This window comes from Aristolochia californica, unplaced genomic scaffold (genome assembly GCF_029961685.1).
Source record: "Aristolochia californica isolate CCGP_79_NKW_82.1479 unplaced genomic scaffold, dmAriCali1.0.hap1 SCAF_6, whole genome shotgun sequence".
In the NCBI taxonomy this organism is placed as follows: domain Eukaryota; kingdom Viridiplantae; phylum Streptophyta; class Magnoliopsida; order Piperales; family Aristolochiaceae; genus Aristolochia; species Aristolochia californica.
Window position 1 is genome coordinate 42,404,414 of NW_027182257.1, and position 17,548 is coordinate 42,421,961.

The window sequence follows — 17,548 nt, forward strand, 5'->3', positions numbered from 1 at the left end:
TCCGGAAGGAGGCTGTGTCCGGTTCGGGTCGGTCCGGAAGGATATTTTACATCCATGCATCTTTCCATTTGGTCTAGAATTTTGTTATTTTCCACAAATTTTTATTTTTAGCCCCATGGGTCCTACTGCTGTTTCCCACATGATTCATATGAATACAAGTACCAGGGTATATAAACCAGGATTTGTCTGACTTGGACTTGGGTATTGACTCAAAAAATAGGAAAATTCAAGTGGGACTCGGTCGAGTCACGAATCAACTCGAAGAAAATCATGGTTTGAATTCATATCAAATTTACAAGCTAATTTAAAGACCAAATATCGTATTTTTTATATATAAACTTATTATTGGTAGGGGTGGGCACGGATTGGGTCTGGTTAGTTTTCACTTAACCTAAACTCTACCTTGTTCATATAAACTTGACTCATCCCTACCCTGTCCATGTAATCCCAACTCAACTCCATTCATGTAAACTCTATTAATCTTTACCCCGTTTTATATTTCAATCTCATCCCTGTATGTCAGATTTGGTCGGGTTGGGTCAGGTTCCTTAAAAAACAAGAGAATCCTTAAACCCTTACGGTACATTTAATTACAACATAATCCTTAAATCCCAAATTAGGTAAAATAATTATTATTACTATACGAATAAGTTATTTAATGTATAATTAAATATATTAATATATTTATTAATTGAATTAGATATTTTATTATGCATTAATACGATAATTACGTGAATCAATGAAATACGCACATAATAAACTCGATTACTTATTTTACACAAAAGAATGAGAAAAGAGGAAGTATTAATTCTATGAAGACAACAATATACATATTAATTACTAAGTAATCTAACAAATTTAGGTATAATAAATTAATTCATAAAATATACTTAATTACAACACGCTTTTGCTTAATCATTACTTAGGCACAAGATGCATGTTAGTTGTTTGGGAATTAGATTAATGACCAGTATATATTGCAATTGATTAATTGAGCTAATTTTATTATTTAATGAAGCTGGATCAAAGACGTGACGCGATTGAACGTTCCAAAGGAAAAAATCGATATAGCCGACTCCGATCAGGTGGGGTCGTTGGGTCCCATGCTTTCAAATGTATCCACTCTTCAGACCAGCGCCAAGTTTGTGACTCCCGAAGGCGACAAAACCACGCTTCAGATTAGACCAGCAGAGAGTAATTGCAAGCGACACTCGAAAGTACCCCTCTAGTTTTACAGAACCACGGGCGAGTCCCGCTGTTTCTGCAGCCTGTTTCTACATTCCTGGGGCCTTTTCCGTCATTCTCAGATCTAAACGCGAAAATCCTCGTTTCCTCTCCTTGTCTCTTCCAACTCTCTTCTCCTTCACCTTCTCCTTAGTCCTTCCCTTTCTCTCCAAGCTTCTTCTGCTGGCTTTGGCTGTCCATTTCGCGAGTGTGCTTCTTTCGTTCTCTAGGTCAGATCTGTGATTCTGTTTAGTCGATCGTGTTGTGTTTCTGGTTCCGGGTGGGGATTTTCTTGAGGCTGCGGATTTCGATGTCAGCAGGTTTTCTTGTTTCTGTTGGGAACGGGGAGAGGAGTGGCTGGGTTTAGAGGTTCTGTCTGTTTAAGCTTATCTAATGGGGGCCGTGCCTTCGACGCCACGGGGAAGCGCGCGGCCACAAGAAACGGCCGAGTATCTCATCGGAGTTTTCATCGGGGACACGTCGTTTCCTCTCTCGTCTGAGTTTTGGCAAAAACTGCTGGAGCTTCCGCTCACCCTCCAATGGTCCCAGCATCGAGTGTTTGAGGCGTGCCGGATTTTTGGTATGATTTTGTTTTGAAAATGTTCCTTCTGATGCGTTGTTGATCTTGAATTAGTTCCGGCCGTTACGTGGTGGACTCCTGCTTGGTTGATTCTCTAAACGATCGACCTTTAGTATTCCTTTTTGGAATTCGGTGTTGGGAATCTTGGTTAAGCATATGAAAAACCTCAGCGCGCAGAAAGGTAATGGAAATGGATTTTGAACTAAAACTGAGGTTGTTTCAGTGTGGTAGATTTGGAATGTATCAAGTACCATCGCTCGGAGGGTTCTTGCAGAGTGGGTGAGAGGTTTCCGATGGATTTTTACCTCGCTATGGCAATCGATTTAGAACTGGAACAATAAAAAATAGATTAATGGGAATTGTTAAAGCAAGTAAAAACGGAAAACTATTTGAAGCGTACCTATAAGAAGGTAACAGACAGTAACATGTCCATCTCCCATGATCGTAAACTTACACCCAAGACCAGGTTCAAACCCATATCCTTTTGTAATTATCATGGATCAGCTTATTGTCACCAGCTTAACACATTCATAGACGGTATAAATAGAAAAGTTGTTGTATGGAAGCCGCCTTTAGAATCCAAGGACTTCCAAGTTACTTGATCAGAGGTTCTATACATGAGCGGCTACTTATTTAGACAAATATAAGAAATTGAGTCCTTTACAGATTGAGGGCAGAACTATACGAAAAACTCTCTTTTCACTACATCGGCTTGATGAGCAGTCCAAGGGAAGGGGAGAAAGATGCAACTCAATGAATAAATGTTGGAGGGTTGAAGTGGTGACAAGTATGATGTGAAAGGAATCTGAAAATAACTGTTATGCATCTTTTATGGAGCAAAATATTTTTTTTTGAATAACCAAAAAAGGGGAATCGAAGAAGCAATAGTTTAGAAGGTAAGTGCAGTACAATTGAGAATGCTCAGATGGATGACTATTAGAATGAGGAAAGTGAATTAGGAATTTGACTCCTTAACACTTCGAAGTAGTTTGAAACTTCCAATACACAAGCAAATGAGAGGGAGATATTTGGGATGGATTTGATCTGTTAGTTGTAGATCATGCCACTAACCTTCTGTTAGTGGTAGAACCGTTGTAATCTAGCCTTAAGCCTCTAAATATATTCACAATGCAATATGTTCACTAAATGAGAATGTTTTAGTTGGTGGGAAAAACTCCACTGCTCTATAGTTGTACATGTACTCTATGTTTTGCTAATTGCCTAACAATGAAAGTTGTAGTGTGTGGGAGAATAGTCTTACATTAGTTTGGGGTGAAAAGGTTGTTTGTTTTTGGATGCATATGTTTTGCACATGTCTTTGGTGCTGTCAGAGACAAATTGTCTCCTCGTGCAGTAAAATTTGTTTTCCTGGGTTATTCACCTACACAGAAGTACAAATGCTTGTCCTTCAACTAAGAAGACATTTTTATCTGTCAATGTGATATTTTTGAAGATTCTCCATTCTTTTCTTCATCCACCATAGAGGTGTCCCCATTTACTAATGGCCCCAAGGTCTTTGCCCCCACTCATGTGAAGGAGGTTCTTTTTCTGTCATCTAATGCTATTGTAAAGAAACCGTTACAAGTATACCACAAACAACATGGGCTCAACAAAAGACAATTCCCTCACTTGCACTGGACCATGAACCCTCTTTGTTTGCTGATCCTAAGGTCAATGATCTACACCTTCCTATTGCTCTCCGGAAAGGTGTTTGAAAGGTCCTCGTTATTCTCTCTCTAACTTTGTTTGCCTTGTTTCATTATTTGACCAGTACAAATAGTTTGTCTTGTCATTGTCTACTTGCATCACTCCTTCAGTGCAGGATGCCCTTTCCTTTCCTTAGTAAAAGCAAGCAATGGATATTGAGATGGCAACACTACTAGACAGAGGCACCTGGTTAATGTGTGACTTGCCCCTCGACACTACGGTGGTTGGATGTAGATAGGTATATACTGTTAAGTTGGGTTCAAACCCATCCCAAAATGACTAGCCAACTTAGGAAACCTCTTTACCAACTAATAAACTCAAGATCTTTGTACTCACTAATCTATGTGGGATTATTCCTTAACACTCCCCCTCACATGTAGACCCCTTTTGTGGCTCTACAAGTGGATAATTTAGCAGTAGGCAGTTTAGGTGTAGGCCCTCTTTTGTGGCTCTACAAGTGGATAGTTTAGGTGTAGACCATCTTTTGTGGCTCTACAAGTAGATAATTAAGGTGCAGGCCCACATATGAGTACCCGCTCTGATACCATGTTAAATTGGGTCCAAAACACATCCCAAAATGACTAGCCAACTTAGAAAACCTCTTTACCAACTAATAAACTCAAGATCTTTGTACTCACTAATCTATATGGGACTATTCCTTAACATATACTATGAAGTATAAGGCCAATGGATATGTTGAAAGTCACAAGGCTCGGTTACTAGCTAAGGTCTACACAGAGACATATGGGATTGGTGTCTTTGGGACCTCTTGCTTGTTGCCCGATTATCTTCAGTCCATATTTTGATATCTGTAGTAGTCAACCAAGGATGACCACTAAATCAACTTGTCATTAAAAATATTTTTTTATCTGGTAATTTGTATGAAGAGGTGTATATGAAGCAACCTCCTAGATATGTTGCTTAGGGGGAGATTGGCAAGGTATGTAGGCTCAAGAAAACCATATATGGTCTCAAACAAAGCCTTTGAGCATGGTTTGAGAAATTCAGTCATGTGGTAATGTCTATCGGTTCCAAAAGTCGTTGTGATCATTCACTCGTTGTTGTGAAGAGGTCATCTGGTGTGGTACTGCTAGCGTATGTGGATGACAATGATATGACAGGTATTTAGGAGGTAAAGGCATATCTAACATAATATTTTCAGCCTATAGATTTGGGTTCTTTAAAATATTTTCAGGTTATTTGATACGGAGAAAATATGTCACATATATGTTGTATGAGTATGGATTGTTGGGCTCCAAGCAAGTTGACACTCCCATGGAAGTTGGACATGATCTTCATGATGGAAAAAGTGATGAACTCCATGATAAGACAATATATTGCTGATTAGTTGGCAAACTCATATATGTTATTGTCACTCTCCTGAAATATCCTTTGTTGTTAGTGTTGTCTGTCAATTTATAGATTGTCCTTGCAGGGTCCACCTAGATGCTGCCCAAAGAATCTTAAGATACCTACAAAGGGCTCCTAGAAAGGGGCTCTTCTCAAACCTCATGCTCATATGAAGATAGAAGTCTTTTCAGATGCAGACTATACAGGATCTAAGTTTGACAAAAAATCTGCTGTATATTTTTGGGAGGTAATTTGATGAGCTGGAAGAGTAAGAAAAGAATGTGGTTGCTCATTCCAGTGTTGAAGTTGAGTATCGAGTCATGGCTCATATGGTCAGTGAATTGATGTGGTGAGATCTATAGTAAGGGAACTAGGGGTGCACAAGGATGAACCCATGACTATGTACTAACAATCATGTAGCTATATTCATTGTAGGGAATCAGGTATTCATGAGAGAAATAGACATATTGAAGTTGATTGTCACTTTATTCGAGATGCAGTAATGAAGAAAGAGGTTGTCACTCCCTATGTGCGAACTGATGATCAAATTAGAGATATGTTTACCAAAGCTTTGGGCAAACACGAGTTTGGGATATTCTGTGATATATATGCTCCAGATTGAGGGGGAGTGTTAGAAAATCTATTGAAGGGTAGTGTTGTCATTTTACCTTTGCTGTAATGCCTAGCGTTTATATTATTTTATTCTACATGTTAGATATGTCCCTATTTTTACTTTCATGTGATTTGAGTATGTATATTGGGAGATACAAGGGTTTAAGTGATGTTTAAGTGTATAGGGGCGTTTCTATAATTGTTTTATTCTTCACTTAATAAAAAGGGGCTGGGGGTCGAGGACGACCCCCAACAAGAGTCTGTCTTCAGAACTCTTCTTCTCTCCACTCTCCTCTTCTTTTCTCTCTCTATTTCTCCCTTTATATCTCCTAAGTTCATACTTTTTCACATGCTTTTTTAAACTTCAACCTGCATTCATCTAGCCGTAATTGTTCTTCTTTGACCCCCTAATCTCATCTTGTCTCTTGGAGAGGTAGAGATGAACCCTCCAGGTGGCTTGAGGCTTCTCACTAAGCTGCCTTCTTATTATTAGCATCACTAGGACATTATGTGGCAGGGGTTTATCTGGCAGTGGCTGGCCATAATATTTTATAGAAGTTCAGAAAGAGATCCAAGATCTATTTTTTTTTTTAAAGTATTTTATATGACAAGATCCATGATCTTTGTTCACTGATGTAACAAGGTGTTATGTTTCCCAAAGACCCAGCTGAGGTTTTGAAAGGAAAGGGAACATCTAAACAAACATAGAACCATTTGCATTTAATATGATTTTCATGAAAATTTCAGTTAACCGTTTAAAATACTGTTGAAATCATTAATTCTATATCAGTTGAATTTTGTAGCTCTATGTTTTTGGTTCATGAGGTATGACATGTCTGATCATTGGATTTCCTTTTGCAGCACAGAACATCTATCAAACAAGGCATCTTGCAAAGATATTGATCCATATGGTATCATGTTTGCAAGAGTCTGCATCAACTTCTGCTGGATCATCAGCAGTGCATGTGAAAGCTGTCAATGCTGCTTATATTTCGTCTATATTTCTGAAGTACTTGATTGAAAACTCTAAAAGTGATAGCTTTGAAGAATTGAATCTCTATCTTGATGAAGGTGAAAGCACACAAAAAGATCACAGAGGTCTTTCTCTTCTTAGCATTTGATCATAAGTGTTTGCTTATTCTACTATTCTGTTGTTTTATTTCCAATTTGTCCTATGGATGTCGTTGGTTTGCATCCATGAACCTAGAAGCATTTAGTCTAGTGTTTATTTCAACAGCTTCATTTGATTTTGCTTTGTTCTTCAATCCTTCTCTTCTATTTTTCTACATTAAAAGGATTAAAGAGTCTATTATGTGGATTTTATGGAACATGATTCGCACATCCTGTTTGAAAAATAGATAGAAAAATTTACAGAACTTCATGGTTAATTTTTTTCACTCAAAATAGGTGGGATGCACTGTATTTGCATGTGGCGGTGGTCTTTGCAAAGTTAGCTGCACATATTCATGTTTCTCAAGCTAACAAAGTTGTCTATTTCACTATGTCTCACGTTCATCTTACTTTGTTTAATATCTGTATCTTGTCATTAATTTAGGCATCCAGTGCATCTTTGTGTTGCACTCTTTATCCTTTCGTTGATTTAGGCATCTCAGATCCTGACTTTGTAAAATTTTGGATTCTAATTTTTAGATGTAAAATTTCTAAGGTCTGAAACTACTTTTTCTGTTTGATGTAGATCAAAACATCGTGAATTTTGTTATGCATGGTGTACTTAATTATATTGGCACATCAGATTTGAGGTAAGGATATCTTTCTAATGCCTACATCAATGACAAGAATGGAAAAAGCTATTCATGCTCTGATCAATGTAAATGGAAAATTTTTGTATTTATTTCTACTGAAATTAGTTTAAATCAAATCCAAATATAGTCTGACCAAGTTTTGAAGTTTTAGGTTTAGCAAGAGCAATAGCTCAAAAAAGTAGTTGCCCATGAACTTGAGAGGTGAATGGTGTGATGCGCCTAAAATTATTTAAATGTTTGTTGCAAGTCCGCACACGTACCTACTCCACCATGAACTGCTGAACTTTATGATTGTGGCTTTTTCAACTCAACTTTGTGGTTCATCTCCAAGCCTGGGAGATGTACATCCATTTATAGATGCAGCCATGGTTCAGGTGATCAGCAAGGATACCACTGGCTTTGATGTGTCAATATTATGAATATTTTATGTTAGTGCTCATTTCTCAGTGGGGTTTCTCTTTTGTCAGGAAAGTGCACTGGTTAGTTCTGTTGTTCGGAGATTGCTGCTTAATTATATCACTCGACCTCAGTTTCCTTTAAATGGTGCATTACAACCTGTTTTTCCTGGAGGAAGACAGTCAGGTGTTTTACAAAAAGTGGGTTCTATTGCTGGTATGGTGTTTCCTTCTTAAAGCCTATCAGCTCTTTGAATGCAATTTTACCGTGTGTTTCTATGTTGGTGGTATGACTTATGATCTTCAAAAGGTGAACTCGTTTTTGTGTAGTTGTGTGATTCTCTCTCTCTCTCTCTCTCTCTCTCTCTCTCTCTCTCGTACCTCTGAAATCAATGAATTTGCTTCTATCTCTGTGTTTAAAAAAATGCTTTCTTTTCGTGTGCACTGTTTGAAGGAGATAAACAATGTTTTTTTATTCTTTGTGTGTGCTTTGTGGTGTTTCTGGCGTTTATGGCAGGAGGAAATGTTTTGGTTGTCTTCTTTTCTAGAAAATTCGACTAGGTTAAGGTCCAATGTGCTGCCATTTTCAATCCTTTCAATCCCTCATTGGGATGGGTCCCAGCTTTAGCTTGTATTTTGTAATTTTGTTCTCTGGCTTTGGCTTTGAATAAAATTCTCTTATTTTCAAACAAAAAGTGCTGCCATTTTTCCTTTTGTTTGATCTTATACCAAATTGCAGAAAAGGTTGTTTCCAGTATTTTAACAAGATCATTTTTTTCTCCAAATTAATGAGTTCATTGTTTTGACTATGGTTTTTGTTAAGGAATAGTCTCACAAATATTAGTAAGTACAAAGATCTTGAGTTTATTAGTTAGGAAAGAGGTTTTCTAAGTTTGGTTAGTCATTTTTGGGATGGGCTTTGGACCCAACTTTACATGGTATCAGAGCAGGTACTCATATGTGGGCCTACACCTAAACTATCCACTTGTAGAGCCACAAAAGAGGGCCTACACCTAAACTATCTACTTGTAGAGCTACAAAAGAGGATCTACACCTAAAACTATCTACTTATAAAGCCACCACAAAAGAGGGTCTACACCTAAAGTATCCACTTGTAAGGCCACAAAAGAGGGCCTACACGTGAGGGGGAGTGTTAAGGAATAGTTCCACATATATTAGTAAGTACAAAAATCTTGAGTTTATTAATTGGGAAAGAGGTTTCCAAAGTTGGCTAATCATTTTGGGATGGGCCTTGGACCCAACTTTACAGTTTTCATTTTTGTTTAGAATAGTGGCACATCTGAAACAGCTTGGAATTGTTGGGGTTGTATGGTTGAACATTAGGTTTGTTTGATTTTATACCGTACTTCAGAAAAGGCTCTTTCCAGTATTCAGTCACGATCATTTTCTTCTCCTCATTAATGATATCCAAGTTTTACTATGTTTCATCTTTGTTAAGAATAGTGCCACAACTGAAACAGCTTGGAGTTGTTGGGGTTATACGTTAGAACAACAGGTCTCCAATGTAGTCATTTTGGAATGGATCTGCACTCAACTTCCAGAGCATTTTCAACCACCTTCCACCCAAACATTGTCCATGTGACCTCCCAACAATCTCTCATTGTTTGGGACGGCTCCCCTTCCTTGTAATTTTGCTCGTTTGAGCCTTTTAATATAACTCAGCACTATTTCAACAAAAAAAAAAAAAAAACATTGTCCGTGTGAAAGAGTCCTAAGGAGTGCCATAGGTGTGGGAGAGGGTTAAAAATAATCTCACATCTGAAATAACTTGAGATGATGTGGGGTTATACTTTGAGTAAGTGGCTTGTCTTGTGGGATGGTTCTGGGCTCATTTTCAGTATTGTATTTCATCTTTCAACTTCCAGAGGCAAAATTAAGGATGCGTTGAGAGGAAATAGAAGAAAGTGAGGGAGAGCAAATGATCAAAATTTTAGCTACTAGTTCTGGATCATAAGACAATTCTGAAAACTTAATCACAGAATCATTCAGCAGCTCTCTGATTTTCTTCAACAGTATATGCTGCATGTGAAAGTGGCTTTAACCTAAACTTCAACTAGCATTTAGTCTCCTGTTTTTTAGCTTGAAGGTGCTCATAACTTGTAATTTCATTGGGTCTTGCAGCAAATTTTGTGCTGTTGCCATATTACACTTTCAATTATCTAGTCAGTTCAAGTGGTGAAGGAACAAGAAGCCCTCTGGCAGACAAAAGTTTACTTGTTTTGCTTGTTTTAATTCACTACCGTAAGTGTGTGCTGATGGAAGAGCCCGTGGAAAACAAAAGTGTGAATGATGCTGACCTCAATCCTCATCTGACAGAGAATTCACATTTTGCTGTTAATCCTTATTACACAGCCTTGGAGAATGCTAGAGATATTGAATGTATGCTCTCTTTCTCATGAGATGGTTGTTCTTTTTTTTACTACTACGCAGTTACAGATTTACATTCATTTGTTTGTCAGCTCTGAGTGGGCATCTGTATCCCTATTTTCTTTCTAATGAAATCTTTTAGTATTCAAAAAGAAAATAAGTTATATATATATATGATTCCTGGCTTGCAGTTGATCGGGTAGATCTAGAAGGGAATGCACACTGTGGGCCACTTGTCAGATTGCCCTTTGCTTCTTTATTTGATGCCCTTGGGATGTAAGACCTTCTTATTTCTGTCTCTGTTGTACTACAAATTAACTGGCAAAATTTCCATTTTTCTCAATGTTGCTGTGTTTTCCACAGTTCTCACAGTTGCTCCATTGTGGTTTTACCGTGATTTGAGTTCTGTACCCACAATGCGTAGTTCCTTGCTACTGGACTCTTGGCTTCCAGAAGTAGTATATTTTCTCTTTGAAATGTTCTAGAAATAGTATAGCAATATCGTAATATTGCTTTATGGTGCTTTTCCAGCTTTTACTAATTCAATTGATCCCAATTTTTTTGCCTGTCTGATATCTTCTCCATATTCTCTGTATAGTCCTCAATTTGTTTCTCCTACTTCTATTGCCCTTTCTCAAGAAAAGGAAAATTTTTTTGTTGAGTCTTTGTTGTTTGTCATCCTTGATAGCATACATAGTCATTTTAAATCTCTAAAGATTAAGATTTTGAGGGGGTTAGTGCATTTGGAAAGTGGATCACATAGGGAAAAGAGAAAGTGAATTTGAATTCTAGGATGATCTACTTTCCACAAAGAATGTACTTTTTTGTGTTAGTGTATCGTATAGAAAGTGGAGAAGATGTACTTTTTTGTGTTAGTGTAACCTTATGGAAAGTGTAAAAGAAATTCATTAGTACAATGATTTAGTATGAAATAACAAAGAAAAAAATTATTCATTTAATTATTGGTCACTTCAACTTATAAAATAATTTTTTTGATAACATAAATATAAATATATTTAATAAAAATTTAAATAAATTTAAAATAAAAAAAATCTTTATTCCTAAATATATTAGCATTTTTAAATTGTATAACATAATTTTTTATATGATTATTAATGGTAAGTAATTATAAAATTTCTGAATAATGTAATTAAATAGTTATAAAATAACATAAGATTATTTTATATAGTATCATCAAGTTATAAAATAGCATAAGATTATTTTATAAAATAACAGAAGATTATTTTATATAGTTTCATCAAGTTATAAAATAACATAAGATTATTTTATATAGTATCATCAAGTAATATATAATAAATACATTTACTCGAAATAATACAATATGTTCTCATTAACTAAATAAATGATCAAATATTAAAGTTACTAAGTTTAAATTTTTTTATGTTGTTTAAGTAATTAATAAAAAATTACACATTATTTTGATAACATAAGTATACATTTATCTAATTTGTTAATTTATTAATTAAATAATGTACTATGCTTAAAATAAAATCATTTAATTTAATGATAATTTTAAATGGTATAACATAATTTTTTTATGAATTAAATTAGTAATGGTAATTAGTTATGGTTTTACTAAATAATTGTAATTATAAAATTTTAATTTATATAATAATCATCAATTAGTATTTAATAAATATGCAGAGATTAAATAGATAATCAAATATTAAAGTTACTAATTTAAAAATATTTATGTTATTTAAATAATTAATAAAAATTACAGATAATTAAAATAAAATAAGTTAAAATTTATCCATAAATATTATAAAAATCAGTGATAAAACAATTTATTTATAAACAATGATAAAAAATAAAGTCAATGATACAAATATTTCATTTATAAGTATTTTATTTATATAAAGAGAATCAATGATAAAAAACAAAGAGAAGAGGAAGGGGACAAGAAGAAGGAAGAGGAAAGTAGGAGAAAAAAAGAATGAAAGGGAAAGATGGAATGGGAAGTGGATTCCACTTGTGAGAGGTGGAATTTCAGATTCCATTTTGTGAAGGAACGGGGTGATCTACATTCCCTAGATGAAGTGAATGCCATTCCAACTTCCTGCATGCACTAACACAATTTTGTCACTTAAGTGAGTCGAATTCACGTTGCACTCTTACTTTCCAAGTGCACTAAGAAGGCCTTCATAATATGCCAAGGGATACTAGCTTAAGCAATTCTTGTTACAGAGTGATGGATCATTTTTCTGTTTGTACCTTTTCCACTGGTTAGCCAGAATCTTCCTTTATTTGGAAATCCTTATGTTTTAGTGTTAACTTTTTTACTCTGCAGGTGCTTGAATGATGAAAGTTCTGTCCTTCTGCTCTACTCTTTGTTGCATGGAAACTCCGATTTTCTGGAGTATGTTTTGGTGCGGACTGACTTGGACACATTGGTACCTGCTCTACTCTCATCCCCTCACCCTTCACTGATCATTTTAGCTGTTCTTTTGAATTTCGTGTTAACATTCTTGCTCCAAACTAATTTAAGACATTTTATTACCTTCTATTTGATTCTATGTAGTCATTGAAGATCCAGTAACATGAAATGTTATCATTTATAGGTATTAATAGGTGATGCCTAGGCAGGAAATGCTTTATAATGCTGTTTGATTTTCACTTACCATAAAACATGTAGTAACATGATATGTTGTTATTGATGGGAATTGACAGTTGATGCCTGTCCTGGAAATGCTTTACAATGCTTCTAAAAGGACTTCTAACCAAATTTATATGCTGTTGATTATACTCCTGATACTCAGTCAGGATTCATCTTTCAATGCGAGCATACATAAATTGGTAATTTTTTCTCATTGCTGTGAACTCGTTAAGTGCTGGAAGAATTATTATTCCATAACTTAATGTGGTTACTTAACAGATTCTGCCCAGTGTTCCATGGTACCAAGAGCGTCTTCTCCACAATACTTCCCTTGGTTCCCTCATGGTTGTGATACTTATAAGAACAGTGAAATACAATCTATCCAAGTTGAGGGTATGCCTTACTGCATCTAACCCATCATTGATTTTCATATTGGAGCAGGATACGTATGCGTTACAATCAATTAATCTTCCCAACACTTCTTCTGAGACTCTTGTACATGTCTAACATTCTCATGAAATATTCAATTTTTTTCAGGATGTTTACCTGCATACAAACTGCCTTGCAACTTTGGCAAATATGGCACCACATATCCATAGGTTGAGTGCATATGCATCACAAAGGCTGGTTAGCCTTTTTGACATGCTATCGCGGAAGTATGTGCTCTCTCTCCCTCTCTTTCTATCTCTATCTTTCTGGGCTTTGTTTTCCCTTAAGGAGTGTTATTTCTCTTTATTCTTCATGTTTGTTTCTCCAAATTGTTTTTTAAAACGTTAAAGTTTGTTTTCATAAAGGAGACCTTGAACTTATATAAGGAAGTGATATCCTTGTGACTTGTTCTTGCATGGTTGTATGGCAAGTTAGTGCAGCAGATTAGTATCTAGCGAAAATCCAGATTGTGAGTAGTTACCCGTTGTTACTGTGAACATGTGCTCTTGCTTGATGTTGATGTCCTGAAATCTTCCTGCCAGGTATACCAAATTAGCTGAGCTAAGAAATGATAACGTTCATAAATTGAAAGCAACTTCTTTGGAAGGAGAAAGTATGGCAGAAGATATGGTACTTCATTATAGTTGTCTTCTGTTCTTTATTTATTTATTTTTTTTTGGAGTGACTATTCAGGATATATTCACTTATATAAAAATTAAATTGCTTGAATTTGATGGTGCCAATAGAGAGGCTTTCTATATTCCAGCTGTATTTTATCTCTTTTCTGATAAAATGAGAATTGTATCCATTGCAGTCCACCGAGCTACACGTTTATACTGATTTCTTACGAATTGTTCTTGAAATAACAAATGCAATCCTTACATATGCATTACCTAGGAATCCTGAGGTAAAAGTTCCTTGCTATTTTTGTTCGTCATTGATCTGTTTCTTCATTTATTTTGGTGTGTGTAACACAAAAGGTTAAAAGAATGGAAAAAGACACTGGAGCATTTCACATAAAAATTGCCCAGCGATCCTTCTAACTTTGTTAGCATGGTAACAGGTCATATATGCGGTAATGCACAGACAGGAGATTTTTGAACCTTTCAAGACCCATCCACGCTTTAATGAACTGCTTGAAAATATTTATACGGTATGTTTATTTTATTGAGGAATTCTAATCTTGTTGTCTGGTAATTATATCTGAATGAGTCACCAGGAGATGTGCAGTTATCCTTTTCTTCTTGTAAGCCTTGTATCAACTATGTTTCGTTTGGCTAAATGAATTTTCCTTTGTGCTTGCTTCATTAACTCTTGACACATTTAGGTTCTGGACTTCTTCAATAATCGAATGGATGCACAGCAGATGGATGGTGAATGGTCAGTTGAGAAAGTGCTGCAAGCCATAATTATTAATTGTAGATCTTGGCGTGGTGAAGGGATGAAGGTGAATCCTTTTTAGGACATTGATGCAGGATATTACTAGTTAGAGAGCTTTTGGGGATGATATACGTTCTTATGCTTACAATTTTGAATTTGAGCAGATATTTACTCAATTAAAATTCACATACGAGCAAGAAAATCATCCTGAGGAGTTCTTTATCCCATATGTGTGGCAGCTAGTTCTATCTCAGAGGTAACATTTGTTTATCATTTATTTATTTATGATTACTGGTTGAGAAAGAAAGAATAGAATAAACTATGACTGTTTAAGAATTAGAGCTTCTTTGGGAATTCTAGTGACCAGAATGTGGCCAGGGTAAGAAACTACCACTTCACAAATGGCCTGCCTGATGTAGACAATTTTTGCATATAGCCACTTCATAAACCTTAATCTGGTTGGTGACCCTTGATTGGCCCAATCACCTACCAGAGTTCCAAATCAATGTCGACTGAAACTTGCATTCACTCTATGGATGTTGGCCTGTGAGATCACAATTAAGGATGATAAGAGATACATTAAGTGGCTTATTAAGAATGATGGTGGTCATTGAAGACCTCTCTCTTGCCCAGATTATGTTTTCTCTCAAAAGGTTCAAGTTTTTTTAGGAGGGACTGGCCACAGGCCCACAGGAAGCAAGGCTTCTCTTCTTGGACTACACGGCCCAGCAATATAGATAATGTCAGGAGTTATGTCAGTAATATGACATCATCTGAGATGTCCATTTATGGGATCTCTAGTACAGAAATTGTTGGGGATCAGTGCTACTTCTTTTATCCCTTGATGTTTTCTGGCTTCTGTTCGCCCTTGAAGAGCTTAAAATCGTTGGGAGAATGAGAATTGGTGAAAACAGTACAAAGGAAAAAAAATTAAAAAGAAAATTCATACTAAACAAAATGTATGAAAGGTATTCTGCAGGACAGTGTTTGCCATAACAAAGTTGGAGAATGATCTGTGTTTTATAAATGTTCAACCCTCAGTTGTTGCTTGCTAACTCCATGTTATCTGCCATGTGCCTCTCTTCAGTGGTTTCACTTTCAACCCAGCTGCCATTAATTTGTTTCCTGTTGATGGTCCAATGCAAGTAAGTACTGTTCTTGGCACAATGTTTCTTAAACTGCTTTCTCGGTATTCATGTATCCAGATGACGTTGATGTGCTTATTATTTTGTTCTTCTCTTATCTCAAAACAATAAGGTATGATCAAGACATTGCTAGAGTCTTGATTATTGGTTTTGATGCTTACATCACAGATAAGTGGAGTGGATTTTGTGGCAATCAATTTGATTGATTTTGATCTATTTTGTCTTCTTTTTTAAATGGGAAGTAATTTATGTAAATTAATAATTTGCTGTTAAGTTGTGTGGAAATCTGGTCAGTACCTAGTGCCACAATTTACTTGGAATTTGTTTTGCTAGTGTAGTGCACATATTAGCATAGTGTAAAGGTCTGGTCATGCAACTAGACCTTAGGGCCACGATTTAGATGTGATTTCTTTCAGGGTCGGTTCACACATTTGCTGCTATCTTACTGAATATTCACATGAAGATACTAGGGCCATTGCCCTTTTCTTTCTTAACATATTGCAGTCAGTTCAAAAAGAAATTTGTGGCACCAGGCAAGCTGGTGTGATGCAAGCAGGCCTATTTTTTTCTCTGGAAAGGGATAAGGTAACTAGAGTGCCAATGTTAGAGTTTCATTTTCTGGACTTTGCATCATATAGTCCTTACGACCTCCCTAGAATGTCTTGTACTTGTATGTTGTTGCTATTGAACTATTGTGGAGTATGGACCATTCTTGTGCCCTTTGGATTTCATCCTTTATCCCTCTCGCTGTGGACATAATGTTGCCCGACTCCTTGTCTTTGGCTTTATGATCCACAAATTGTTTATTTTTTTTGGTTTTCATTCCGAAGTCTGCTACAGATACTGTTATATGATGTGTAAGTTAAGTATCAGCTTTAAATGATATAATATTGTTCGGCTTTGAACGAGTTGCTCATTGTTGACTTGCTCTTGAGTAGAATGCTTATGCTGAGGAGACAGCTGATCCATACCAGGCAGATGAATTAGCTGTGTAGGTTGATGGCTGCTATTCTCACCCTATGGAATTGTTCCGGCATCAAAGATATCGCTTGATCGATGTGTACATAAAAAAATAGTAGAGAGTATTCATCTCATTCTTTATGTTAATATAAGCTGACTAATCAGTTGCACAGAAATTCCCACATTGGTCAATGAATAGAGAATATAGCATGTTCAATAAATGTTACAAGTTTTCTCAAAAAACATCGACTGTTGTAGCAATTCTTTTAATGTTGATTACACTTAGCTAGAAATCCCAGGGCCAGCAGCGAGGTAATTCAAAAATAACGATCTTCTCCTGTGTATAAAGTACCCAAAGACTTGGTGTATGCCATGGATGAGTCACCGTGGAGTTCAGAAACTGGATTAGAGTTTAGCAGGTAGGGACGGCCCGCCGGAAGAGCAGCGCGGTGTTTAAGAAAGTCCTTTTCAACGAGGGGGTCGACAAGCGAAAAGGGTACGGACTGTAGCACGGAGCGGAAGCTTGAGAGCATGTTAATGAGGTGAGTGCGGATGGCGCCGGTAATTTCGTTAGCGAGGGAGAAAGGGGAGCTATCGACGTCGAGGTGGAGGGTACGATTGAGGGCGGAGAACACGGCGGCGAAGAGGAAGGAGGAGAGAAGGGAAGCGGTGGAGGAGGGAAAGGGGCCGACGAGATGGACGTGGAGAGGAACGGAAATTTGAAGGGATAGAAGGTGGGAAGTGCAGGGAGGTGGGAGAAAGGGGAGTCGGAGAGGGGCATCTTCAGGGACGCCGGCAGTAAGACGAAAGTGTAGTTGCTTGCTTCTCATTTGACACGGGATTGGTGGGCGAGGACGGTATCAAGGCCGAAGATGGGAGGAAAAGCGTCGGAGACGAAAATTATGAGAAAGGCCTACATGAAGGAGGAGCAGGAGCAAGAAGGGAGCATTTTGATTCCCTGTAGCCCCTTCGCCGGTGGCACGGAAGCTTGAGGAGCA

The 17,548-nt window shown here is 36.7% G+C and overlaps 1 protein-coding gene across 4 annotated transcripts; it reads left to right on the forward strand.

The window, feature by feature from the left end:
- Window positions 1-1,366: 1,366 nt before the first annotated feature.
- LOC137934201 (uncharacterized) lies at window positions 1,367-17,144 on the forward strand. Of its 4 annotated transcripts, none has more exons than XM_068778471.1 (18): window positions 1,368-1,804; window positions 6,335-6,571; window positions 7,170-7,233; window positions 7,484-7,610; window positions 7,704-7,848; window positions 9,774-10,031; window positions 10,211-10,295; window positions 12,331-12,433; window positions 12,711-12,836; window positions 12,916-13,029; window positions 13,174-13,292; window positions 13,608-13,695; window positions 13,880-13,972; window positions 14,129-14,218; window positions 14,393-14,512; window positions 14,610-14,701; window positions 15,533-15,590; window positions 16,529-17,143. In XM_068778471.1, exons 1-18 carry the CDS (start codon window positions 1,618-1,620, stop codon window positions 16,583-16,585), a joined length of 2,163 nt encoding a protein of 720 aa, XP_068634572.1. In that variant the 5' UTR covers window positions 1,368-1,617; the 3' UTR covers window positions 16,586-17,143. The 4 variants fall into 4 exon arrangements, with proteins under 4 accessions (XP_068634574.1, XP_068634572.1, XP_068634573.1 ...); XM_068778472.1 differs by having other exon boundaries at window positions 6,335-6,544; XM_068778474.1 differs by lacking the exon at window positions 1,368-1,804 and adding an exon at window positions 1,929-1,985.
- The last annotated feature ends 404 nt before the right edge of the window (window positions 17,145-17,548 follow it).

What these genes read in the sequence shown, in the direction of transcription:
- LOC137934201 (XM_068778471.1), top strand. Translation starts at nt 1,618, where the DNA reads ATGGGGGCCGTGCCTTCGACGCCACGGGGAAGCGCGCGGCCACAAGAA. An exon ending in ACAATCTATCCAAGTTGAGG is followed by an intron (nt 13,030 to 13,173) that starts GTATGCCTTACT and finishes AATTTTTTTCAG; the next exon opens with GATGTTTACCTGCATACAAA. An exon ending in CAGCTAGTTCTATCTCAGAG is followed by an intron (nt 14,702 to 15,532) that starts GTAACATTTGTT and finishes GCCTCTCTTCAG; the next exon opens with TGGTTTCACTTTCAACCCAG.